This window comes from Stigmatopora argus, chromosome 16 (genome assembly GCF_051989625.1).
Source record: "Stigmatopora argus isolate UIUO_Sarg chromosome 16, RoL_Sarg_1.0, whole genome shotgun sequence".
Classification (NCBI taxonomy): Eukaryota; Metazoa; Chordata; class Actinopteri; order Syngnathiformes; family Syngnathidae; genus Stigmatopora; species Stigmatopora argus.
This window is the reverse complement of record NC_135402.1, coordinates 7,118,718-7,140,192: the sequence shown is the minus strand read 5'-3', so window position 1 is coordinate 7,140,192 and position 21,475 is coordinate 7,118,718. Positions and strand designations below refer to the sequence as shown.

Below are 21,475 nucleotides of genomic sequence, written 5' to 3'. Positions count from 1 at the left end.
CCAGAACTGCCTGGAACTCGCGTGTGTTGATTTGCCCCAGTTACCTCAAAATCGGAAATAACGCCCACGTAAATTGCGTCACACTTGAAGGAGCTTTACAAAAAAGAGCAAACGCGCACATGTCATCACGAAGTGTAAAGAATAATGCATAAAGACGCACATCATGCTGTACGCATACCGAAGCGGACAAAAATGAGCACTTAATGAGTTGTGGACGGCCCAGTGCAACAACATAGCTGTAAGAAATAACAATAAAATAAATTTAAATAAATACAGTATTGGAAATCATGCTATTCCAACGATAAGGCTTAAAAAACCGTGAGTTTTATATTTTTTTTATATTTGGCGTTTGATAGGAAAAAAAGAAGAGTGCGGTAGAAACGTAGAAGAAGAGTGGCGACGAGGCAGCATGGCGGCTGACAGTTTGTGATGAACCAGCGAAACCTCCAGAGTCCTGCAAGTTTATTATATCGCCTTTATATTCTTTTTCTGGATTTAAGGACAACGCCAAAATGCAGATCACTTTGAAAACCTTGCAACAGCAAACGTTCAAAATCGATATCGACGAGGAGGAAACGGTAAGAGCGTATAAACGGATGATATCTTAAGCAGGAGGGCGGAATTGGAGTTAAATGTGTTAAAAGCCACATACAATTTGTGGGGATGTAATAAAAAATGAAAACAATCGACAATGTAATTCCATATAAACAAACAGTGCCAGAGCTACTCTGATTAATATCGCTTAAATTTAATGTGAATACTCGAGTGTTTGGGCATAATTCGCTTTTTTTAAATTTACATACATACAATAGGACATAAAACTACTACTAAGTCTTAATGAAGTTTTTGAATAACCTTAAGATATAAAGAGTAATTTAAATGTTAACTTGCCGTTGATCAGATTAGATATAAACAGTAATTTAAATGTTAACCTGCCGTTGTAATATTTCAAACATTTTACTATAAAGAGGAAAGCTCTACCTAATGTAGTACCATTACATAAAAGTCTAAAGTGAGAACATATAATTGATTTCATGTGTCATGTTTCGCTCACAGGTGACAACGTTAAAAGAGAGAATTGAACAAGAGAAGGGCAAAGATCATTTTCCTGTTGCCGGACAGAAACTCATCTATGCTGGTACTCTACTTTGTTTTTGTTTCAAATAAATCTCATTCCTCAGTACACAATAGTTAAATAGGACTGTAATATATGGTTGTTTCACATCCCTCTGTTGTGAATTTAAACTAAACTTTCAAATGGATTGGAGGCCTAACTCCAACAATGGCGACCAGTTAGTTATTTGGGAACCGTCTCCAAAAGCTTAGAAGTCTCTCAAAGCACTCGTATAGTGAAAATGGCATTTGCAGATAACATTGCAGTGGTTTATTATAGTATGTGTACACTGAACAGTATGAACGCAATTTATGATTTTTTTTTTCATAAACTGTTGTTTTAAACTATCTGTTTACATTTTGTCCACAGGTAAAATCCTCAGTGATGAGTCCATCCTTAAAGAATACAAAATTGATGAGAAGAACTTTGTGGTTGTCATGGTGACAAAGGTACAAACATTTGTTTTTCTTTGAGATACTAGACGTTGAATCCATTTGAAGTGGGTAACATTTGTTCATTCGCTGCCACACTCCCACTTCAAGTGGATTGGACGTCCAATAGTGTTGAACAAATTGAAATTCTCAAAAGGTCGGTCCCCATTTCTTGTTTTAAATGAGCATATCTGTGAAGAAAATGGATCAACGTGCTTAGTATCTTTGTCAAATTGTTGTTTTTGTTTCCAAATCAAGCCTAAAAAGGCCACGGCTCCATCTCAGTCGTCACCAGCCGCATCCACAGCCAGCACGGCACCTCCTTCAACGCCGCCGTCCGTTTCACAAGTTCCAACGCAGCGACTTCCACCGGATGGCCAAGCAGAAGCCAAGCCATCCAGCGCCGCCGCTTCTGCTGCTGCTGCTTCCGTGGCGGCATCTGTCCCCAATGAGCCCACTCCTCCCTCTATGGGGTGACTGTTCAAAAATGCTGCTTCTATGTCGTGTATCTTGGCATCCGTGACTCACGCTAGTCCTTCTCTGGCAGAAACTGGGCGGCTTCCAACAGCTTGATGGACGAGGCAGGTTCAAATGTCGGTAAGGCTTCAGTTTCATGATCACAGTTGAATATGATCAGCTCTGGGATGCTGATGGACCATTGTTTTGTTTGGGATTTTTTTTTTAAACCAAATTCCGTCATGAGCTAGAAGTTGCTATCTTATTGCTGGTACAAAAAGTTATGATAGCATTATTTTTTGCACCTTTTTTGGTAGCCTTTTCTGTGAAACAGTACCATCAAAAGGACTAAAATCATAGAAGCACCGCATCCAAGTCATGTATCTTTTCGAATCCGTTTTGAACGTAGCCGGGAGTCATTATTCTTAGCACGACCTGTGATACTTTTTAAAGAAATATTGGCCAACCTCTGGCGCGATTTGTCTGCCTTGCAGTGACGGGGGCGTCGTACGACGCCATGGTGACGGAGATTATGCTGATGGGCTACGAGAGGGAGCAGGTGGTGGGGGCGCTAAGGGCCAGCTTCAACAACCCGGACCGAGCTGTGGAGTACTTGCTCTCGGTAAGTACCAAAAGGCGGTATTGGGGAAGTGAAATGAGTTCATCACTCGTAGGCGTCCAATCCGTTTGAACTGAGGAATGGCAGTTCAAATGGATCGGACGTGAATTGCCGTCACTGGCAGCCAATGAGTCAAGAATGTGAGGGTTCTATTAGTACAGATAAGCACTTTATTATTATGATTTATTTCCTCCGTATTTTCCGGACTATAATTCACACTTTCTTTTCATAGTTTGGCTGGGTCTGCGACTCAATGTATTTTTTTTTCTCTCTGACCACTTAGGGCCTGTTAAAAATAGGCTATGGTTATCTGAAAAAACCTATGTAAACAGATGCCTAGTTATCCTGTTGTTCTCCATTTTACTATTGTTACTTTGATAACTGTTTGTTTTGGGTTTCTGATCAATGATGATGATGCGCTTACAATCAAGTGTGTCTGGAAATTCCTATAATGATGATATTTACAGCTGCTGCATATCATGACTCATTCCCCAGGGTATGCCAGGCAGGAACCAAGTCCAGGCTAGGGGGTCGGACACGGCCTCCAGCGGAGCTCCGGCCGGACCGACGGGGGACATCAACGACCCAGACAGCATAGGCGCTTCGCAGGGTACAGGTATCAAGCTGCGGCGCCGTCGACTCCATGTTCCATCCTAGCGACGGCTTGACGACAACGCTGGTTCTGTCAGATAATCCGCTGAGTTTCTTAAGGAATCAGCCTCAGTTCCACATGATGCGCCACCTGATCCAGCAGAATGCCTCGCTGCTTCCTGCTCTGCTGCAAGAAATCGGAAGGGAGAACCCAGAATTGCTGCAGGTGAGCATAGATAACGCTTTACAGATATCCTTTCTTTAAAAGTGTATTACCATTCTAAGCGATTTCAAGTGTTGTTGACTATCTCGACCACTAACGATGAATTTCCTCCGGTGCAGGAGATAAGCAGCCACCAGGAGCACTTCATTCAGATGCTGAACGAGCCTCTCCCCGAGTCGCCCGTGCCTTTGGCCGATGACTCCGGGGGGTCCGGAGGGGCGCCGGCCGACGCGCAGAGTGGGAGCAACATGAGCTACATCCAGGTGACTCCGCAGGAGAAGGAAGCCATCGACAGGGTGAGGACCCAATCGCTTTTATTCTTATTATCGGTGTTCTGGAGATGGAATGCATTCTTCATATTTTGTAGGTGTCCCTAAAGCATAAATATTCATGTCGAAGGCTTAGTTGTGCTGAATAGATACTGTACTGTATTTTCCGCACTATAATGCGTAGCTTTAATCAATCTTAAAAGTTGTTTACTATAAGGTGCATTTATAAAATGCAGCAGTGGCTATTAGAGCAGTACTAAAGGGAATTTCATACAATGATCTGGCATCTAATTTGTGCCTATCCCTTGTGTGTTGCAGTTAAAAGCGTTAGGATTTCCTGAGGGACTGGTCATACAAGCTTACTTCGCATGTGAGAAGAATGAAAATTTGGCCGCCAACTTCCTTTTACAGCAGAATTTTGATGATGAGTGAGACATGATGTGGCTTTTTTTGGGTTGATTTTCCTTCATTCTGAATGCCGCTATTGAATATAAATAGACATACACTTGGCCTCAAAATAACTTTTGTTCACCACTGGTTGACTTATTTTGAATTTCCCCTCCACTTCTCTGATCAAAACACAATTTTGTCTGTAAAGCAAAATCAGTGTTGTTTTTAATTTTACAATTTTTGTGTGTTACCCCAAACAACCATGTTTATTAGCATGTATAGCTGTCGGAGTTATGTGCTTTACACTCATTGATCGACTTGTCATTACATCTTAAATAAATTTCACGTCTTCTACACTGTATCCACTATTTAACCTCTTTTAAATGATTCTAACTGGTTTCTCTGTATTGCGTGATGATACTTAATGCTCAGCAGTGTTGTGATTATTCCCATAAGGCCCTGCCTTTTACGAGAAGACCGACAAGGGGCGACAGAGACAACAATTGGGATCTCCAGGATGCTTTCAAATGGTTTGGGCGTTTAACCAATCGCAACTAACGAGTAAAATGCATATAAGGGTAAAAAAAGTGTTGAAAACATTAATCACGTGTTTTAGTGGTAATACTTATGTTTTCCTGACTCAGGATGTTATTGTCAGGGATAAATGTCCAATCCATTTCAACTGGGAGGGTTGACTGGGAGGGATATTTCCCTGGGAACTCTTCTACTTCTAAGGAATTGGAGTTCCACTAGTGAAAAAATTAAATTTGTAGCAAAAGGATTTTTAAAAAAGCCAACTGTCTATCAATGGCGCTGGAAAAGTTCCACTTTTAAATCGTAAAAATTTGGATTTTTATCATTGTCAACCTTTTTTGTCATGTTTTGTAATATTTTTAATTTAAAGAATTTCTTTTTATGGAAAACGTATACATTTAGTTTGGAATGTGTGCTATTCCCTTACATTTGTCAGTGTAAATGTAAAAGACACACTTATTTGAAATACATTTTATTATACAGTAATGTAAAATACAAACCATCCGGTAATAACAAAAGTACTTTTTTATATCTACAAATGTACAAAGATCGAGATTATATTACATTTATTTTGGATATACATGTAAAAAAACAAACCCTTTTTTTGTTCAGAGTCGGTTATTTAAAAAGAAAGGAAAAAATGATAGGGTTTCATATAAATTATTGCACGATGCGACTTGCAGTGCATTCTCAGATTGCCTTTACCGCTCTAAAACCTGATTATATTTTTTATTCCTGGTGTGGAAGAGAGGTCAACCACAAGATGAATGGCACTTTGTCACCGATTCTTTGGTACCTTATTTTTTATTTTATTTTTTATTTTTTGAGAACTGAGAACTAGTCGATATAAATTATTTAACATTGTACCTCTAGTGGTAGGTGCAATGAGAATATAAAACTGTATTTTCAATACAATGTTATTGATGATTTAACCCATTGATGCCTAAATTCACATAAACCCTTGGATGCATAAAAAAATAATGGGGAAATTGCGTGTCTATATTTCATCTTTTGAAAATATTTTTCATTTAGTATTTCCAATCTTGTATATTTCAACATGATTCTCTGTATTTTTGAATTATTATTGTCCCATGCTTTTCGATTCATATTTAACGACTCGACTGGCTGTCCAGGTATTTGTGACTGTGTTGTGGTAGTTAGCAGAATCACATGCAATGTCGAAATGAATTGGACGTCAATGGCAACCAATGAGCATTTCAGGCATCAATGGGTTATGAAAGGCTTCTGCAGAGTTTCCACTTGGATTCCAGTTGCTGGTCCTCTTTGAGTTTGGTCACATAAATATAGACGATTTCCAGTTTGTTTGATTTTGGTCCCGTTCCGACCCACATTGGCAGGTCTGGTCTTGATTGTCTTTTAGCCATGAATGCCACAGCATGTCACTTGAAAGTTCCCACTTTTTCCGCTTACAAGTGTCTCTTCATGTGCAGGGCCAGGTGGTCTGACCTGGAAAAGGCCCGGTCACACTTTTGACACTGGAACGGCCGGTGGCCCGTGTGCTTCCTGTAGTGACGAGTCAGCTCGTCGGAGCGTGCGAATTTCCAGCCGCAGCCCTCCCAGTCGCAGTGGTACGGCTTCTCTCCTGGGGAGGAAAGTGGAGGTTAGCGGTTACCGAGGTTAGGGCTTTTTCCAAATGATTCATTTTATCTTGCCCTTTAACATCAACCTGCGCAAGCGACTAAAGATGGAAGAGTTGGAGTTTGATTTGTTTAATAAAGGAACAGTACATGTCAGTGAACAATGTTAGATTTTTCTTAAAGTTAATTTCCATCTTTATTCCCTTGTGCAGGTTGAAGATAAATGATGTCAGACACAAGTAGCACAGTTCTAGGCAGCATCGCGATTGCAATTTTGTTTGTCTAACAGCCAGGCTTTAAGATGATTGGTGAAGAAGTTCTGAGACTGGAGTTGACGAATGGTAATTGGTTTTGAGTTCCAGGTACAGAGGAAAATTGCTTTGGATAAATGCACTATTTCTGAAGGGAACTACACAGCCAGCTCTTGTTGATCTGTTGGATTTTTTTATTTTTTATTTTTTTACCTTTTTTTTTTTTACAGATTTTTGCAAACTAATGTGGCATCAGCATATTTAACAGTACGAATTGTCCCAGTTCAGGCGTTTGTGTTTGTGTGTTCATTAATATCTTACAATGATGGTAGTGACCAGCTCATCTTAATTCACAGCAGGTTAAAAGGCATGATTTGATGTCTATTTTCTGAAAATGTTAAACCCTTTGGTGCCTGGATTTTAAACAATCATGTCACTTAATAATGTTGATTTTATTGTTTTATTTTTGAAACAAGCGAATTGTTTTTGTCCCTTCCCGGAACTCGTGGTTTGCAATCAAGACAGGTGTGAGAGATAGTGTGCTCGCCGCTCCTGTCCGCACGATCCTGTTATAATAACTTAATTAAAAGTTTTAATAGGCAAAATTGAGCACATCGAGGCAGCGCGATGTCCACTGATCCATTATTGTAATGGTTTGAGCAGTTTTTGGATGAAGAAATAATGCAAGGAGATCTGCGCAGCGACCTTGGCCGGCCGAGACGCACCGTAGACGGCCTCAAGCACATGGAAGATCGGCGTCTCAAGCAAAACGTAACTTTTGATTTTTTTTTCCGGTAAAAAGTGGCTTTCTGGAGTGGATTCTGCTATTTTGTCATTAATTGAGCTGCAATGCACAGATAATCTGAATGATCGCCTGGAATGGGGGAAACAAACATTTTGGACCACCATTATAAACTTCCAGCCTGTCTCCGGGCGGACGGCTTTTCCCCCGGCCGCCTCTAGCTCACTATTTTCGGGCTCAACCACATGAAGGAACCGGGTGATTTCCCGGGTTCAGGAACAACGAGACTTTGGCATTTTAACCCATGTGACACTCTGAAGTGGATTGACTGGTGCAACGCTTCACTGAAATGCACAGATATACTCTTGAAACAGCCTTTTTGGTGAGTTAATCTGATTTCTTATCATTTAATTTCCTGGTCATTTTATGCACTTATTTATCGCGGGGGTGCTGGAGCTTATCCCAGCCAATTGTGGGCAAGAGGGACATTTTTATTCACATTAACTATGCTAAATTTAAGAACATTTCGTTCATTCCATTTATCTGTGTATGTTTGAATACGCCTGCATTAGGTACACATTGCATTTGAGAATAATTACTAAATTAATACTGAAGTGTACTTGTACTACTCTATCAATGTCGCTAGGTGGCAGTATAGGTATCTTACAATGTTCCCTTACTAGTGTGTCAGGTGTTTTTAAAGAGTTGATGTTTAGTTTTGTCTGGTTAAGTACTATATTTGTAAGTATTAAGTATTTTTCCTTCTTAAAATACATTTTATAAAATGAATCTTTGTTGTTCCACATATTAATGAGGGATCCGGTACTACGAAAACATGATTTTTTTCTCAGTGTTTTAGTTTTTAATGTTGCCACAGGTAAGTCATTGCTACAGGTAAGTCATTGGTGATTTTTACAATGACAGACGTCCAATCCAATTTGACTGATGCATACTTTTTTGTCATTAATAACAACCAAAAACAACTATTTGCTATATTTTGTTGGCAAAAATGTCACCATTTTAAGTTGATGAATTTTGAATACTATTAGACTGACACAGTTTATTGTTCATGTGACTATACAAGGAAAAGCATTGATCCTATAAACAATAACTTTTCATACCCAATTCTGAACAAAATTTCTCCCCAAAAAGCATTTCATTGCAACCATGAAGGTGTGCTGCCCAATTTGAAAGCAGTTTTTTTACGTATATACAGGTATATGGTAATATTAAAGTACTAAACGAGATCTCTACTTTGGTTTGTTACCTGTGTGCGTGCGGTGATGCGCTTTGAGATGCGAGCTCTTGGTGTACGTCTTCCCGCAGCCGACATAGTCGCACGTGTGCGTGGCGACGCGCTTTCGGGGCCACGAACGCCGCCCGCGCTTGGGCTTGGGTTCCTCTGGCAGACAGTCACCGCCGGAAACCATGTGGGGGTCTGCGTTTAAAATAAATAAAATAAAAATGTAAAAAAACATTGGACTCTTGACGCAATGTGGTGTGAGAACGACAGAAAACAAGTCATAACCTTGAGAGGAAAAACAATGTTACTACATTTGCTTCACATCTGGTCTGGTTTCTCCAAGTCTACGATTAAGAGATGCTTTTGCGTCCAAGGACGTGGGATGTCGGTTTTAATCCCTTTCAAGCGCTTGTTTTAGGCTGTAATTACAACCCACCATGTTGTATAGACTCTATTTTAAAAAAGGATTTCTTGGACAATCTGCTCTTTGTTAGCGTCTGCGTGTCTTCTCATCCGACATGTGCACGAATCCCGCCGGACGTGGCGTGAGGCGCTTACCTTGGTACTGCTGCATGGCGGCGGCGGCGGCCTGGGGGTAGACGGTGTATCCCTGCGGCGAGCCGTGGTGGTAACTGTGGGGAGGGAGCGGAATCTGCCCGTGAGGGTGGCCTAACACCTGGTGATCGGGAGAGAGCGAGGAGGTAGAGGACAGGCGTCCTCTGCCCGGCATGGCGTTGCGACTCCTGTTCACGGGGAACCCGTGCAGTTCCAGGTGACTGGGCCGGTGCAGGTCCATGGGCTGCGAGATGGTACAGTTACTGGGGGCCTCCTGCTTTATCCGGTGGCACGTGAAGGGCGGCGAGGCCCGCGATGCGGGGCGGTCGGAAGGAACGTTCACGCAAGCCTTGGGGTTGTACTCCCCCAGGTCCACCGTGGTCTTCACCACAAACTTGCCGTGCAGGCTGGCGGGGTGGAGGTACGCCGGGTCCAGTTCGGGTCTCATGAGCTCCGCCACGAAGCCCCCGGAGGGCGAAACGTCACTGATGTCCGGGATGGTGTAGAGCAAGTCGGCCGAGCCCTGGGGGGATGGCAGCAGGGGGTAGGAGGAGGAGAAAGAATTGGGCGAGCCGGGCGGCAGGTTGGGGACTGAACTGCACGCCAGGACGTCGTCGTCTCGTAGCTGTTGCTGGAGCATGGTGTTGGATAGAATGAAGTCGTAGTCCAAGTCCAGGTCGGGCTCCACGTCTTTCTTGGACATGCTGGGAATTGTAGTGCGGTGGTCCAGGTCCGAGCTTCCACTTGGCACGCTGAGTTTCTTAAAGTGCAACAGCTCGTCCTTCCATCTCTAGGGAGAAAGTTACACGTGTATCGATGACCCAATCGTTCCCAGCAGTACATCGTCATCAATGTCACAACATGTGTTCATGTAAAGTAATTGAAACTGGGTTGTTCAATTTAAAATGAAGTAACATACACTAAAATCAATCTACAGTACAACTAAAAGTAGTTTAGTGTAAGGACCACCTGGGGACACACCATTGTACCTTCCCAAAAGTACAATAATATCCGTTTTAGTGGAAGTGTTGAGTTGAAATGATTTTTCCAGACTTGGTTTTGAGTCAATTGCTGTTTTTGAAGGTAGAAATGAGTCCATAGGGTTTAATATTGGAACTTAATCTTTAAATATTCCCCTAAGCAAAAGTCAAAGTTATAAAAGTACTTTTGGATAGAGACAAGCAGTCATCTACTTTTCTCCCTGGATGGTTTAGATGATATTTATGGCCTACCATGATTATAAGATCTTTAAAGAGATCCTTTGTAGTGAATGTTTGGCTGAATGTCACCTGTTGCTATAATAATACTTAATAAGCAGGAGAAGGACTTGTTCATTAATTGTTTTTCTTTTGCTTTGCTTTAAAGTATTGCCTCTGAAGTAATGTTTATTATCCCATAACAGCATTTATAGAGATAAATACGTACACCTCACAGTTGAGCAGGTTACATGATGCGGCAAGCTTTTTAATCCTTATTTTTCTCTTGCTGCCTCGCCAATCCAAAATTGATGTTTGTTTAAAACAGAAACATCTGATTCCAGAACTTGGGAGAGTTTGTTTTTCCTTCAAATACTTTTCTCCAAAGTTTGCATTTTCAAATGATGGATGCTACTCTAGTGTTGATACGGAGAAGTAATCACTAAAATATATTTTGCCAAAAATATGAGTTACCGCAATTTATTTTTTATTTTTTTAAGTTGTGAGACTTCACTTTAACTTTTTGGCTCCCATTGATGGTGATACACGCCCAATCCATTTGGACTGGGAGGGATGGCAGTAAATTAATGAGAATACGAATGTAAAAATCATATTTCACAGCAGGATAAAGACATCTATCATCGTCAATGGCACTTACAGAGTTAATCTTGTTTACAAGCCATAATGCATTTATTTTTTCCTGCAAATAGCTTTCGATTCATTTTTATGTAGCTTATTAGTTTAGTAGTTTGTTACATATATTGCTGAGCCCTGTAAAACATCCTGTTAAAAAGAGAGACATGAAAAGTTTTCTTATACCATTTGTGTTTCAATTTTGCTCAAATTTTCTTAAATTCCAGATGCAAAAAGGTATGAATTCAGATATTTTTTACTAGAGATAGAATAGTTTTGTCATAAGAAATAGAATGTCTTTTACAGAAATTTACTGGAGTCCTTAACTCGAGTGTATTTGTCCATAAATTACTTTCATCAATGTTGATTGGCTGCCTTTGACAGCGATAGTCGTCCGATCCATTTTGGCAGGAAAGTCTGGCAGTTCACTTGATAGTAAGATATAAGGCTATAGTTAAACTTTTGAATTTCCATTTCACTTTTTCATTGCCCTTAACAATGCAAGATGTCCAATCACCTTTTTGTTGTCAATTGAAATGAGTTTGTCACAAATAGATGTCCAAACCATTTGAAGTGGGACTGGCAGTGAATGAACGTTTGTTTATTTACTGCCACACCTTCTACTTCAGATGTGTTAGACATCTAGAGCTGTAAACGGCAGCTAACAGGTTAAAAAAAACATGTATACAAAAACTTAAAAATAATAACACAAACATCAAATATTAAATAAGAAATGTAAATAACATATTTTTCCTTTTATAATTACATATATTGAAAAAACCTCACTCGTTCTGCCACTGTTTAAAATAATTATCCAAAATTATTATTATTATTATTATTATTATTTTAAATAAATTTCTATACTTGTCTGATTATTCCTAAAAAAATATATTTTTTATTTTTATTTTTATTTTTTCATATTGCTCTTCATTCATTTCTTTTTCTCATTTTGAATTTTTAACACATTGGCTTTTGAACCCCACCCCTGTCAAAATGATTGGACATCTAGCTATCTCCGCCCATGGCAATGAAAGAGTTAATATTGGCTATGCAAGTCTGGACGGCAGGTCAATATGTGGATGTTAAGTTAATTTTTATATATATTTTTTAATGTCCCCCCCAAATAGTCACTTCAAGGCACTAGAAAAGAGCAACACCTGTCTAGTGTGTAGTAGTGGGACACTTGTACTCACTAGGTTGGCACTTGAGAACCCTTTGGTCTTGACAGCGGGGCTGGTAAAGGTGGAAATGGACGGCAGCAGGGTCCCTCCTAAAGCCATCTCCACGTCATTTGGAGGCTGCCTAAGGATAAAAAATATATATGTATATATAAAAAGAAAAAAAATAAGATGCTGGTCCTCAATTTGTAAGTCCTCGGTTGTGGTCCTCCCAAGAAAAAAGACGAAGAAAGCACCTCATTCACGAAAAGTTCTAGTTGAACTTGGGTTAAAAAGTTGCCGTTCCCAGTTGTGTCAAGACATGCTGCGGAAGAAGCCCCCCACGCGTGGGTTGGTTATTATTTTTTTGTTGCGGGAAGACACCAAGGCGCCGGCTGTGTTTGTGGGGGCTGGGGTTCGGGGTGGGGGGGGATTCCCTCGCTGGCCACGCGCAAAAGGAGCGCTGGCAGCCCGTCCGGGTGCGTGTGAAGTGGGAGTCGCGCGGCGAGAAGGGCCTCTTAAAGCGCCGGCCGAGGCTCCACCCCGTTTCCCCGGCAACGGCCAGCAAAACACGAGCACCGCGAGGCTCCACGTTGTTTGTGTTAGCAACAGTCACCCATAAGCACTCCGCTTCTGCAAAAGTGGCTGACTGAAAACCTGTAAAAAAGATTTTATTTGCCCAAAACTCCTATTGAGTGTTCATTGCTGCCATCCCTCCCCTTCAAAATCCAACGCTGCCGACCCTTCCAGTTCAAATGGATTGGACGTCTGCCGCCATCAATGGCAGCCAGTAATATATTTATATTTGACACCTGCGAATTGAGACAATCGCTAGCAAAAGGTTGTTAGCACCATTTTCATTATTTACATGTCTAAATGTTTACGATATCAGTATTGAACACGTGTATCAAGGCCGAGGCGTGCGAAATGGATATATCATGACATTATTTCACACCACAGCCAAGGTATCGCTGAAGTACCTCAGGGGAAAATCCTAGTTCCCATCACCTGAAAAACACGAGACTAACTCGAATCACGAGTTATGAAAATCCGCCCTCCGAAAAAAACTCACCTAGGGAGTTCTTGCAATGGCTGCGAGCGCTTTCCTGAGTTGTGTTTGAACTGGTTTTGAAGTGCTTGTGTTTGCTCAGAGATAGTGAGCTAACACATACCTCCTTACCCCCGCTCACCATTGGCTCGCTCTCCTTCCAAAACGCACCATTTCTCTTTGCGACGCAATTACAACCGGCCAAGTTTTGAGAGCAAACAACGGCCTCTGTCGCCTATCCTGCTTGGATCAGGATCTTGTCCGTTGGGCATGTCAACAAACACGCCGTCATTCCAACAGGACACACTGAACGTGTCTTCATATATGTGTATCTATATATATGTATATGTTATATATATGTATATATATGTATATATGTATATATATATATGTGTATATATGTATATGTATATATATGTGTATATATATATATATGTATATGTATATATATATATGTGTATATATATGTACATTTATATATATATATGTATATATGTGTGTGTATGTACACATACATACACATATGTATATATATGTATATTTATATATGTATATATGTATGTGTGTATGTACACATACATACATACACATATGTATATATATGTATATTTATATATATATGTATCTATGTATGTGTGTGTATGTACACATACATACATACACATATATATATATAGATGTATATGTTATATACATATATATATATATATATATATGTGTAATATGTATGTATATATATATATATATATATTTTTATTTTTTATTTTATTTATTTTTTTAAGATTCCCAGCGGTAAATGCGCACAAAACTGGGGTGGGAAAGAGGCAAAAATTTCGAAGTGAAATCTTAGCCACCGGGAATACACATGATCTATTAGGTAATCTATCTAAACATCCCATTAGGTCGTCTCCTGTAAACACAACGCAATGGCCCGAACGCCGACAATGCTTCCGAAGCTAGCTCCAATGTGGGTTACGGATATTGTAGCTCGCTTCTTTATGCGGCCAGATAATGCTTGTTTTGAAAATGATCCGTGCTTTGCATGGAAATAATAAGCGCAAGAGTGAGGAGGAAGACTGAAAAGACATAAAGGGTTCGAAAATGACACCACTGTCTTGCTGTTTTTTTCCCCATCTCCTTTTCACACAATGACATGGCTTAGTATGTCTCACTGAGTAAAATTACATGTGAATACAACGGAACTGTGACAAAGTGCAATTTTCCTGGGGAAAATAGGCATCTATAACCGAGAGTTCGAACCCGACGGGTTATTGTCGGAAGGCTGTCATCTTACAGAATTGTTAGTACGCTTCAAATTTAGGTTATAGATTTTGCTTGGGTAACTTTTAGATACTTCTCCGTACGATAGAAGATTACAGTGCAACAGGGGTTGCTTGGGCTCGCTCTAACTCATGGGATTGCGGCGCCCACCCAGGATGAATCATTTTAAAGCACAGTCAGTCTAATATCCACCATAAATCCAACACAATTAACGAGAATACCGCACAGCAATGCGGCGATGAGAGATTGAGCTCATTACTGTATAATTATTTATCACTTATATTTATTGTCCTTTCGGCAAATTACCAAGGATTTTTTTAAAGTAGAATGATCACTTCAAGGGAGGAAAAAAAACATTTAGCGGGGGTCTTTAATTCTTGGGAATTCCCATTCGTTTCCAATGGCAAAAATCTTTCAGATTTAAAGACCCGCCCTACATTTTTTTAAAATCGGATTCCTGTACCACATCCAAACATTCAGGAAATCAAGGCCCACAAAGTTCTATATAGTTTTTTGTTGTTGCAAAAAGTACGTACAGTTCCATCGAAATCGGCCCATTAATATCAATGGAAAAAGGCCCCAAATAAACAAAACGTGACCCTTGAATCCCCCAAAATGCCCAAGAAATTAGCCAAAATCGACACAGGTCGACCTGAACATACTCTCATATCTTCATATTTCATAACACGATGGGAACGCTCATCTTTCATTGCCATTGACAGAGGTAGATGTCCAATTCCTTCTACCTGGAAAGGGGCGAATGAAAAAATGTAGCGCTGTCAATAGCCGCCAACGACTTCATGAGCAAGTGACCCAAGAGTGGCCCAAAACTAATAGCAAGTGACTTGCGGGAGAGCAAAGCATCCCCACGCAATTTCTCCAAAAATGGCGTTTTCTCGTTATATTATTGCTATTTTAGAGGCATGAATAACAGGCCGTTCCGAAGAATAACATTTTCCATTCATTGGCTGTGATATGACACACGCGCTCACTTATCGTATGAAGTTAGCTCAGGTGTTAGTGGTTATACTAATGCTTCCCCCTAATGCTTTCGCAGGTGAACTGTAAACAGTGCGAATGGTCGCCCAGCGAATTTGAGTAGCGGCAGATTAGGACCCAAGATATTCAAGCGAGCGGCGGGCCACTGCGGTCCGGATGCCGCTCTGTAATTATTAGAAATAGTTGTCATTCTTGCACTAATTCGTGAAAGCCGAGTCACTACCTTGCACGGGCCCCTTTTGCTAGGCTATGTAGTAAATCTAACAAAAGAGAAGAAATATTTTTTGCCCTTATTGTGTACGTAACGTATGATTTTCTTTTTCTTAGATTAACAATTTGGTCATTGACGGAACAATATTTGTTTCATCACGCCATCTCTCCCAGTTCAAAAGGATTGCACGTCTGTTAGATCAACATATTATTCATTAATAGAATATTCCTAGCATTGTTTTTTGTTTTTATATTGTTATTGTCATGCTCTGAAAATATGTCAACAAAGCATCTCCTAATGCTTTCGGTAAAATGTAATTTTTACATGTATACACACTTAATATTGTGTCAATCTCACAATAATGGCCGGAATTTAAAGGTAGGGGAAAATGGAGACCGAAATACTGGGTTTTTTTGCACTTAGATATGGATTTTTATTCTGCTCAGTCATATTTTTATACTGTAAATCATGGAGAAATTTCTGATCGTTAATCCCAGCCACTATTTAGTGTTTGAGGAACATTGAAATTAGCAACAATTCAGTTGTTAACTTTGTTTGAAGGAGGGAATATAGAAAATGTAGACTATCAAACTTGTGTAATCTAGCAAAAGTGATTACCACATTAGCCAAACTAATGATGGTTTGAATGGCATTAAGTGTGCACTCAATACATTTGTTTTGTCCTTTTCCCACTCCTATTTCACAAAGATTTTTAAGCAGTGTCTCAGCAAGGTATGATAGCGATTATTGTACTTTCGAGTGAGTATGCAGTCATTTAGGATTAAAAGGGAAGACATATTGAGTAATTTTTTTTGCTACAAAAATTCCATCAATTCGGAATCATTCAATACTCATTAAAAAATGAAAACATAATATCCCTGTTAAAATTTCATTGCCCGTTGTAGAAATGCTATCTTTTGTCTGCGTGTTTGAGATGCTTTGGCCTATCTGATGGCTATAAAATGCTTTTTTTTAATCTCATCTTGGTGTGTGCAAGGGTGATTAAAACAAACATTTCAGGAAATATGCAATTACAACATGGCGTGAGTTACGTATTGTCCCCATTGTTTCTGCTGTGCCAGCCATATGTACGGGGGGCTATGGGGGACAACATTGCGGTGTCGAGAATTGACTAAGCTTCCGTTGTTAGCATGACTGTGCGGGAGCTCCCGCCAGGTCGCCGGCTGTCCGGCCTCTGTCTGTGCCGGGATTCCTCGCCCGCCTTAAATATGCCGGTTATTTTTAACCGCTGACGTCACGAGGGCCAGTGCCGCCCCCCCTTCCCCTTCGACCCGCTACAATGTTTCCTCTTTGCCAGGAGAGGAAACGAAAAGGGAGCCACACTTCCTGGTCACATGACGCAGGAGGAGAAAGTTTTTGCAGACTTGGACTCTCTCACCGGGCATGTTTTTTGATGCATCATCGGGGGAAATGAGGGTACATGAGCAGACAGCGGGGGTGTGTGGAGACGTGTCGGGTGGGAGGGGATGTGGCCAGGATTAGAAGCCTCTAAAAAGCAAAGCCCCCGCGACTCCAGCAGGGAGAACGCCGGCTCTCAGACGCGGGAGAGTCAGGGACTTCCCATGAGCTCACCTTGTTGATTCGACTTGGACGGCATCAGAATCCAATGTTATGTGACTTTCAGCCATTTTCATCCTTCGACTATGAATCTAGGGGCCACATGTGATACTTTTTGTATGTTTAGTTAAAAATGGTTTGTCAGTATTTAAAATCAAAGAGTGCAAAGGAGTAAGATTTGAAACCAGACCATGTTAGGGTTTGCTTTTCGTAAAAATTACTTGTTTTGTGACTTGTTCTTTGAATGAGTCATCTACACATTGGATCAATGAGGTGGTCCAATTCACAAAGCAGTAGATTGGCATTCAAGGCTAACGAATCATGTGATTGAGGGTTGTTTGGTTTTTGCTACTTTGTCAAATTGGGCTGTCGCTGTTTTTTCTATAGCTTCCTATATGGGTTTGTGTCGCTTAGGGTAAGAATTTGTCAGAGCTTGTGGGTTTGATTCCTCGCCCTGGTGACCTTGCCCAAGTATACTTAAGCACAATCCCGAACTCTGCGTTGCTCCAGATACTGCGCCATCAGGAGGTTATTGAGGATATGTTGTCAAAGTGCTTCGAAGTTGGAAAAGCTCTATACAAGTATAGGACCATTTGCTTTGCATCCATTACGGACGTGACCATCTCACTGCACTAACGTGACAAAGCAAATAAATCTTGCTTATTTATGGAGCATATTTTGATGGTTCCAATGCACTCTATCATACTGTTCCCGAAGTTGGAGATCTTCCTGACAGAGAGCAAGTGACCTTATCGCACCACCCCAAAGTAGCAATTTTTGATGGGTTTCATATGAAGTGGACGTCTACCAGTGATAAACTCGTTCATTTATTCGCTGCAGGAATCCAAATTTGAATGGCTTCGACGTCTATCGCTGTCTACGGCAGACCGCGAGTCACGCTTCGGGCCTTGCTGAGGACACGCGTGTCGAGGTGTGCCAGGTTTGACGACTCACATTTGGGTCTGATTAACATCTTGTTGGGGCCGTCCGTAATGATGAAACAAAGCGCAATCCGCTAGGGAAAGTTCTCCAAATCTGTAGACACTCAAGTTGAAATGTGGTGCAATAGTAATGATAACAACGATGAAAAATGTTCTTTCTCCAATCCGATCCGCTGACGCTGGCGGACATCCAAGTTGTTCTAATTGTGAAAACAATTGTTCCCGTAGAAAGTCACATCAAGGGAATTTATTCGGTCCAAGTTCAAACTGTAAAGAAAATGTTCGTCATCTTTACAGGTAATGTTTCAGGTAACCTATACGATACATCGTTGAGATAGCGCAACGGAATAATGGTTAGCATGTGTGCTCGACGGCCCAGAGGTCCCAGGTTTGATTCTTGGCACAGGGCTTGTGTCAATGTTGTTCCCACACTTGTGTGTTCTTTTTTGCGTATTCCAAGAATAACTTATCTCACTTAGTGCTAGTGCTTGGGTTACCGATATTGAACTAAAACGTCATCGGTAAGTAATAACGTCCCAGTGCTGTGCAATATGTACTTTTCAAGCTCTAGTTTCCAACCGCTGGTCGCCCAATACAAGATGGCCACCAGCTAGAAAGACTTCTGTTAAAAGAAGTACTTTCCAAGAGGGTGATGGGCGGCCAATCCGTGTGCGGTCGATTGGTCGCCGTTTTTTTTGGTCGCCGTCTTTTGGTCGTCGGTCTTTTGGGCGCCGTCTTTTGGTCGCCGTCTTTTGGTCGCCGGTCTTTTGGTCGCCGGTCTTTTGGTCGCCGGTCTTTTGGTCGCCGTCTTTTGGTCGCCGTCTTTTGGTCGCCGTCTTTTGGTCACAGTCTTTTGGTCGCCGGTCTTTTAGTCGCCCCGACCGTGACAAAAGACCAGCCAACAATGGCCATGAGCAGTTTCACTGAGCCGACGTGTGAGTGTATAAGAGTTTGTATGTACATGCGTTGTCCCTTTAAGAAGCTACGTCCGTTAGGGTCTTAAGTTCTCCAACAAAAAACAATAAAAGTCCGGGAAATTTGTAGCTTTTCTTTAGCCTAATAATTACTAGGGCATTAAGTATGACTAAGTAGTAATTTGCAGTTTGTATTTAGGGAATTTGAGCAACGATTTAAATGGTAATTATCACTTACCTTCCGGGCGACCAAAAGACCGGCGACCAATCGACCGTGTACCCGGCCAATCATGCGGTATCTGGCATCTGATGATCTTTTTGCTGTCCATGGTAGATAAACATATAGTTCTAATAATAGATTTCTGAAATGAAAATAGTTTCACAGATCAGTATCTGTTTTGACCCAAAATGATTAATTTGCAACTATTTTAGTCAATAAAACGCAGGCCGCCATCAATGGCGTTACATGTGAATTAGAAGTTCTAGGGTTCATGAGCTGCCTACTCTCCAGGTTTAACTGGATTGGACATCCATTAGTAACATCATGTTGGGCCAAGCCACAACACATTGACACGAAACAGAACAAAGTGATTAGAAATTACAAAGTGATCTGAACACAAAAAGACAAAAACAAGAACCTTCTTCTAACATATATAGCCAGCAAAGCAGTTATCGTCCTCTACATATTGCCATTATTGCGCCCTTCCTGCGTTTGGAAAAAAAATGAAATAAAATTCTTCCAGACCTGCATATGGACAATCTCATTTGAAAAAAATAAGTTATTAAAGCATGCCAGTAAAGCAAAACCGCAGCTTTACGACATTAGTGAGGTTCCTATGGAAACATACGAGGATTCAAGTTGTACTCCTTTGAGAGATGGCAAGTATTCCCAGATCCAGAAACAGGCTAATCAGGTGTCCACGTTCCCCCCGACGCCACTCGGCTGTCACGTTTTCACTTGATTAATCGGAGACTTTGGAATTCCGGATGGCTTTTCCAGCTTTGAATCATCTGCGGCCCATCTCCAAGTGGCATTATGATACGCTGACATCCGTGCGGTAATTGTTGTCAGATTGCGGCGTGCGTACGAGGCCCTACGCTTTCCACGGCAGGCTCGCTGGACTTTTGGGCTCTTTTCCCGTTGGGAGCGCTTGGGAATGTGTGACCTTTTCCATGTATCCCATTTTGTTCCAGGTTTGACAAAAAAATGGGGTTAAGGGGAACAAAAGTGGCTAGTTTATCAGTAGTCGACGTCCAAGCCATTTGAACTGGGAGGGTGGCAGCAAATGACCGTGACATTGACTATTTCTTTGTTATTAGTGTACAATCCACTTTCAACAATATTGCTGCATTGTATTTTGTGTTCTTAAAACAAGACAAAATACAGGGTTTTGGTTTACTTCCCTTTTCTTGCTATATTTTAAAATTCCATTTTAAGTGTTTATGTTATAGTATCTGATATTTTACCCACAAATTCTTTGTGTCGTCAGTTGTGATACTGGTTTTGAAAGTAGGAAAATGTAGCAAAAGGCAAAAATAAGTCCATCCGGAAAAATGGATTTTCTTTCCCGTGTTTTTTTTTTAACCTTACCTTCAGTAATCCTCCCTTTTTGGGGTAATAGGTCATGGCATTTTGCGGTAACCTTAATCAAGTTTCAAATTGTCTCAAATTTACAGTCCTCACTGGAATATCGAGCAAAAAAAAATACGATGCCTTGACAGGCCCAATTTAAGTGATCGCCTCTCCACTTTGACGTTTTATTGACATCATGCGGAGGAGTAGGAAGGGACTTTTGGGGGTGACTCAAACCAGATGGGCCACCAGCTCATGAACTCACTGGCGGTGTCGCAGCGTTTTGGCTCAAAGAAATACTTAAACATGGAATACAATGTCGTAAAGTAGACCTTTGCGGCCCGGTTGTAATCATTTGATACCTTTCCATTTGTCGTAAAAAGCATGTGAAATTGGTGAGAAAGAATGTTTAAATGTCAAGTGTACTGATTCTTATAGTATGCATCTGCTTTATTGCACACATTTTGGAAAGCTAAATGTAGTTTTCCACGGATAATGTAGACCGGGGGATTTTTTTTTTCCATTGGACGTGTTGCTATGTTAGCCCAGCACCTTTTGTTTAGTGACTATTGAAAAGGTGATGAAATGCAAGTTTTTAATAATACTTATAATAGCAGATTAACATGCATTAAGGACGAACATAATATAATTGTCATGGGTTGTATTTGACGATGATAAATGTCCAATTCATTTGTTGATGAACCTCGTTGTAGCTTTGTGGCACTTGAAAATTAAATGTTCATTCCTGCCAACAGTCCCAGTTCAAATGGATTGGGCATCTATTGGCGTCAATGACAGCCAATAATTGAAATGTTCAAAAACAAACACCTCACGTTCCCGTTTAACAAAGACGCATATTGACTTTCTGTAGGAATCGAGTTGACATCACATGTTTTTCACATATTTTACAGTTTTTAAACATGTCATA

The 21,475-nt window shown here is 40.8% G+C and overlaps 2 protein-coding genes and 1 long non-coding RNA gene across 5 annotated transcripts in view; 2 read left to right on the top strand and 1 right to left on the bottom strand.

Annotated features, from left to right (window-relative positions):
- Positions 1-81: 81 nt before the first annotated feature.
- rad23b (RAD23 homolog B, nucleotide excision repair protein) lies at positions 82-4,454 on the top strand. Of its 2 annotated transcripts, XM_077622256.1 has the most exons (11): positions 82-238; positions 357-578; positions 1,057-1,138; positions 1,484-1,563; positions 1,804-2,018; positions 2,093-2,142; positions 2,496-2,623; positions 3,116-3,236; positions 3,310-3,437; positions 3,554-3,730; positions 4,022-4,454. In XM_077622256.1, exons 2-11 carry the CDS (start codon positions 513-515, stop codon positions 4,133-4,135), a joined length of 1,161 nt encoding a protein of 386 aa, XP_077478382.1. In that variant the 5' UTR covers positions 82-238; positions 357-512; the 3' UTR covers positions 4,136-4,454. The 2 variants fall into 2 exon arrangements, with proteins under 2 accessions (XP_077478382.1, XP_077478383.1); XM_077622257.1 differs by having other exon boundaries at positions 192-578.
- Positions 4,455-5,089: 635 nt separating this feature from the next.
- On the bottom strand, positions 5,090-13,001 carry klf4 (Kruppel like factor 4). 2 transcript variants are annotated; one of them, XM_077623607.1, is made up of 5 exons: positions 12,983-13,001; positions 12,039-12,147; positions 9,020-9,806; positions 8,486-8,656; positions 5,090-6,230 (listed from the first exon to the last, which is right to left on the bottom strand). In XM_077623607.1, exons 2-5 carry the CDS (start codon positions 12,123-12,125, stop codon positions 6,055-6,057), a joined length of 1,221 nt encoding a protein of 406 aa, XP_077479733.1. In that variant the 5' UTR covers positions 12,126-12,147; positions 12,983-13,001; the 3' UTR covers positions 5,090-6,054. The 2 variants fall into 2 exon arrangements, with proteins under 2 accessions (XP_077479733.1, XP_077479732.1); XM_077623606.1 differs by lacking the exon at positions 12,983-13,001 and adding an exon at positions 12,260-12,951.
- LOC144091351 (uncharacterized) overlaps positions 7,012-21,475 on the top strand; it is a 47,190-nt gene continuing 32,726 nt past the window's right edge. Inside the window, exon 1 of the long non-coding RNA XR_013305664.1 lies at positions 7,012-7,600. This is a non-coding gene — a long non-coding RNA (uncharacterized LOC144091351). The remainder of the gene's footprint in view (positions 7,601-21,475) is intronic.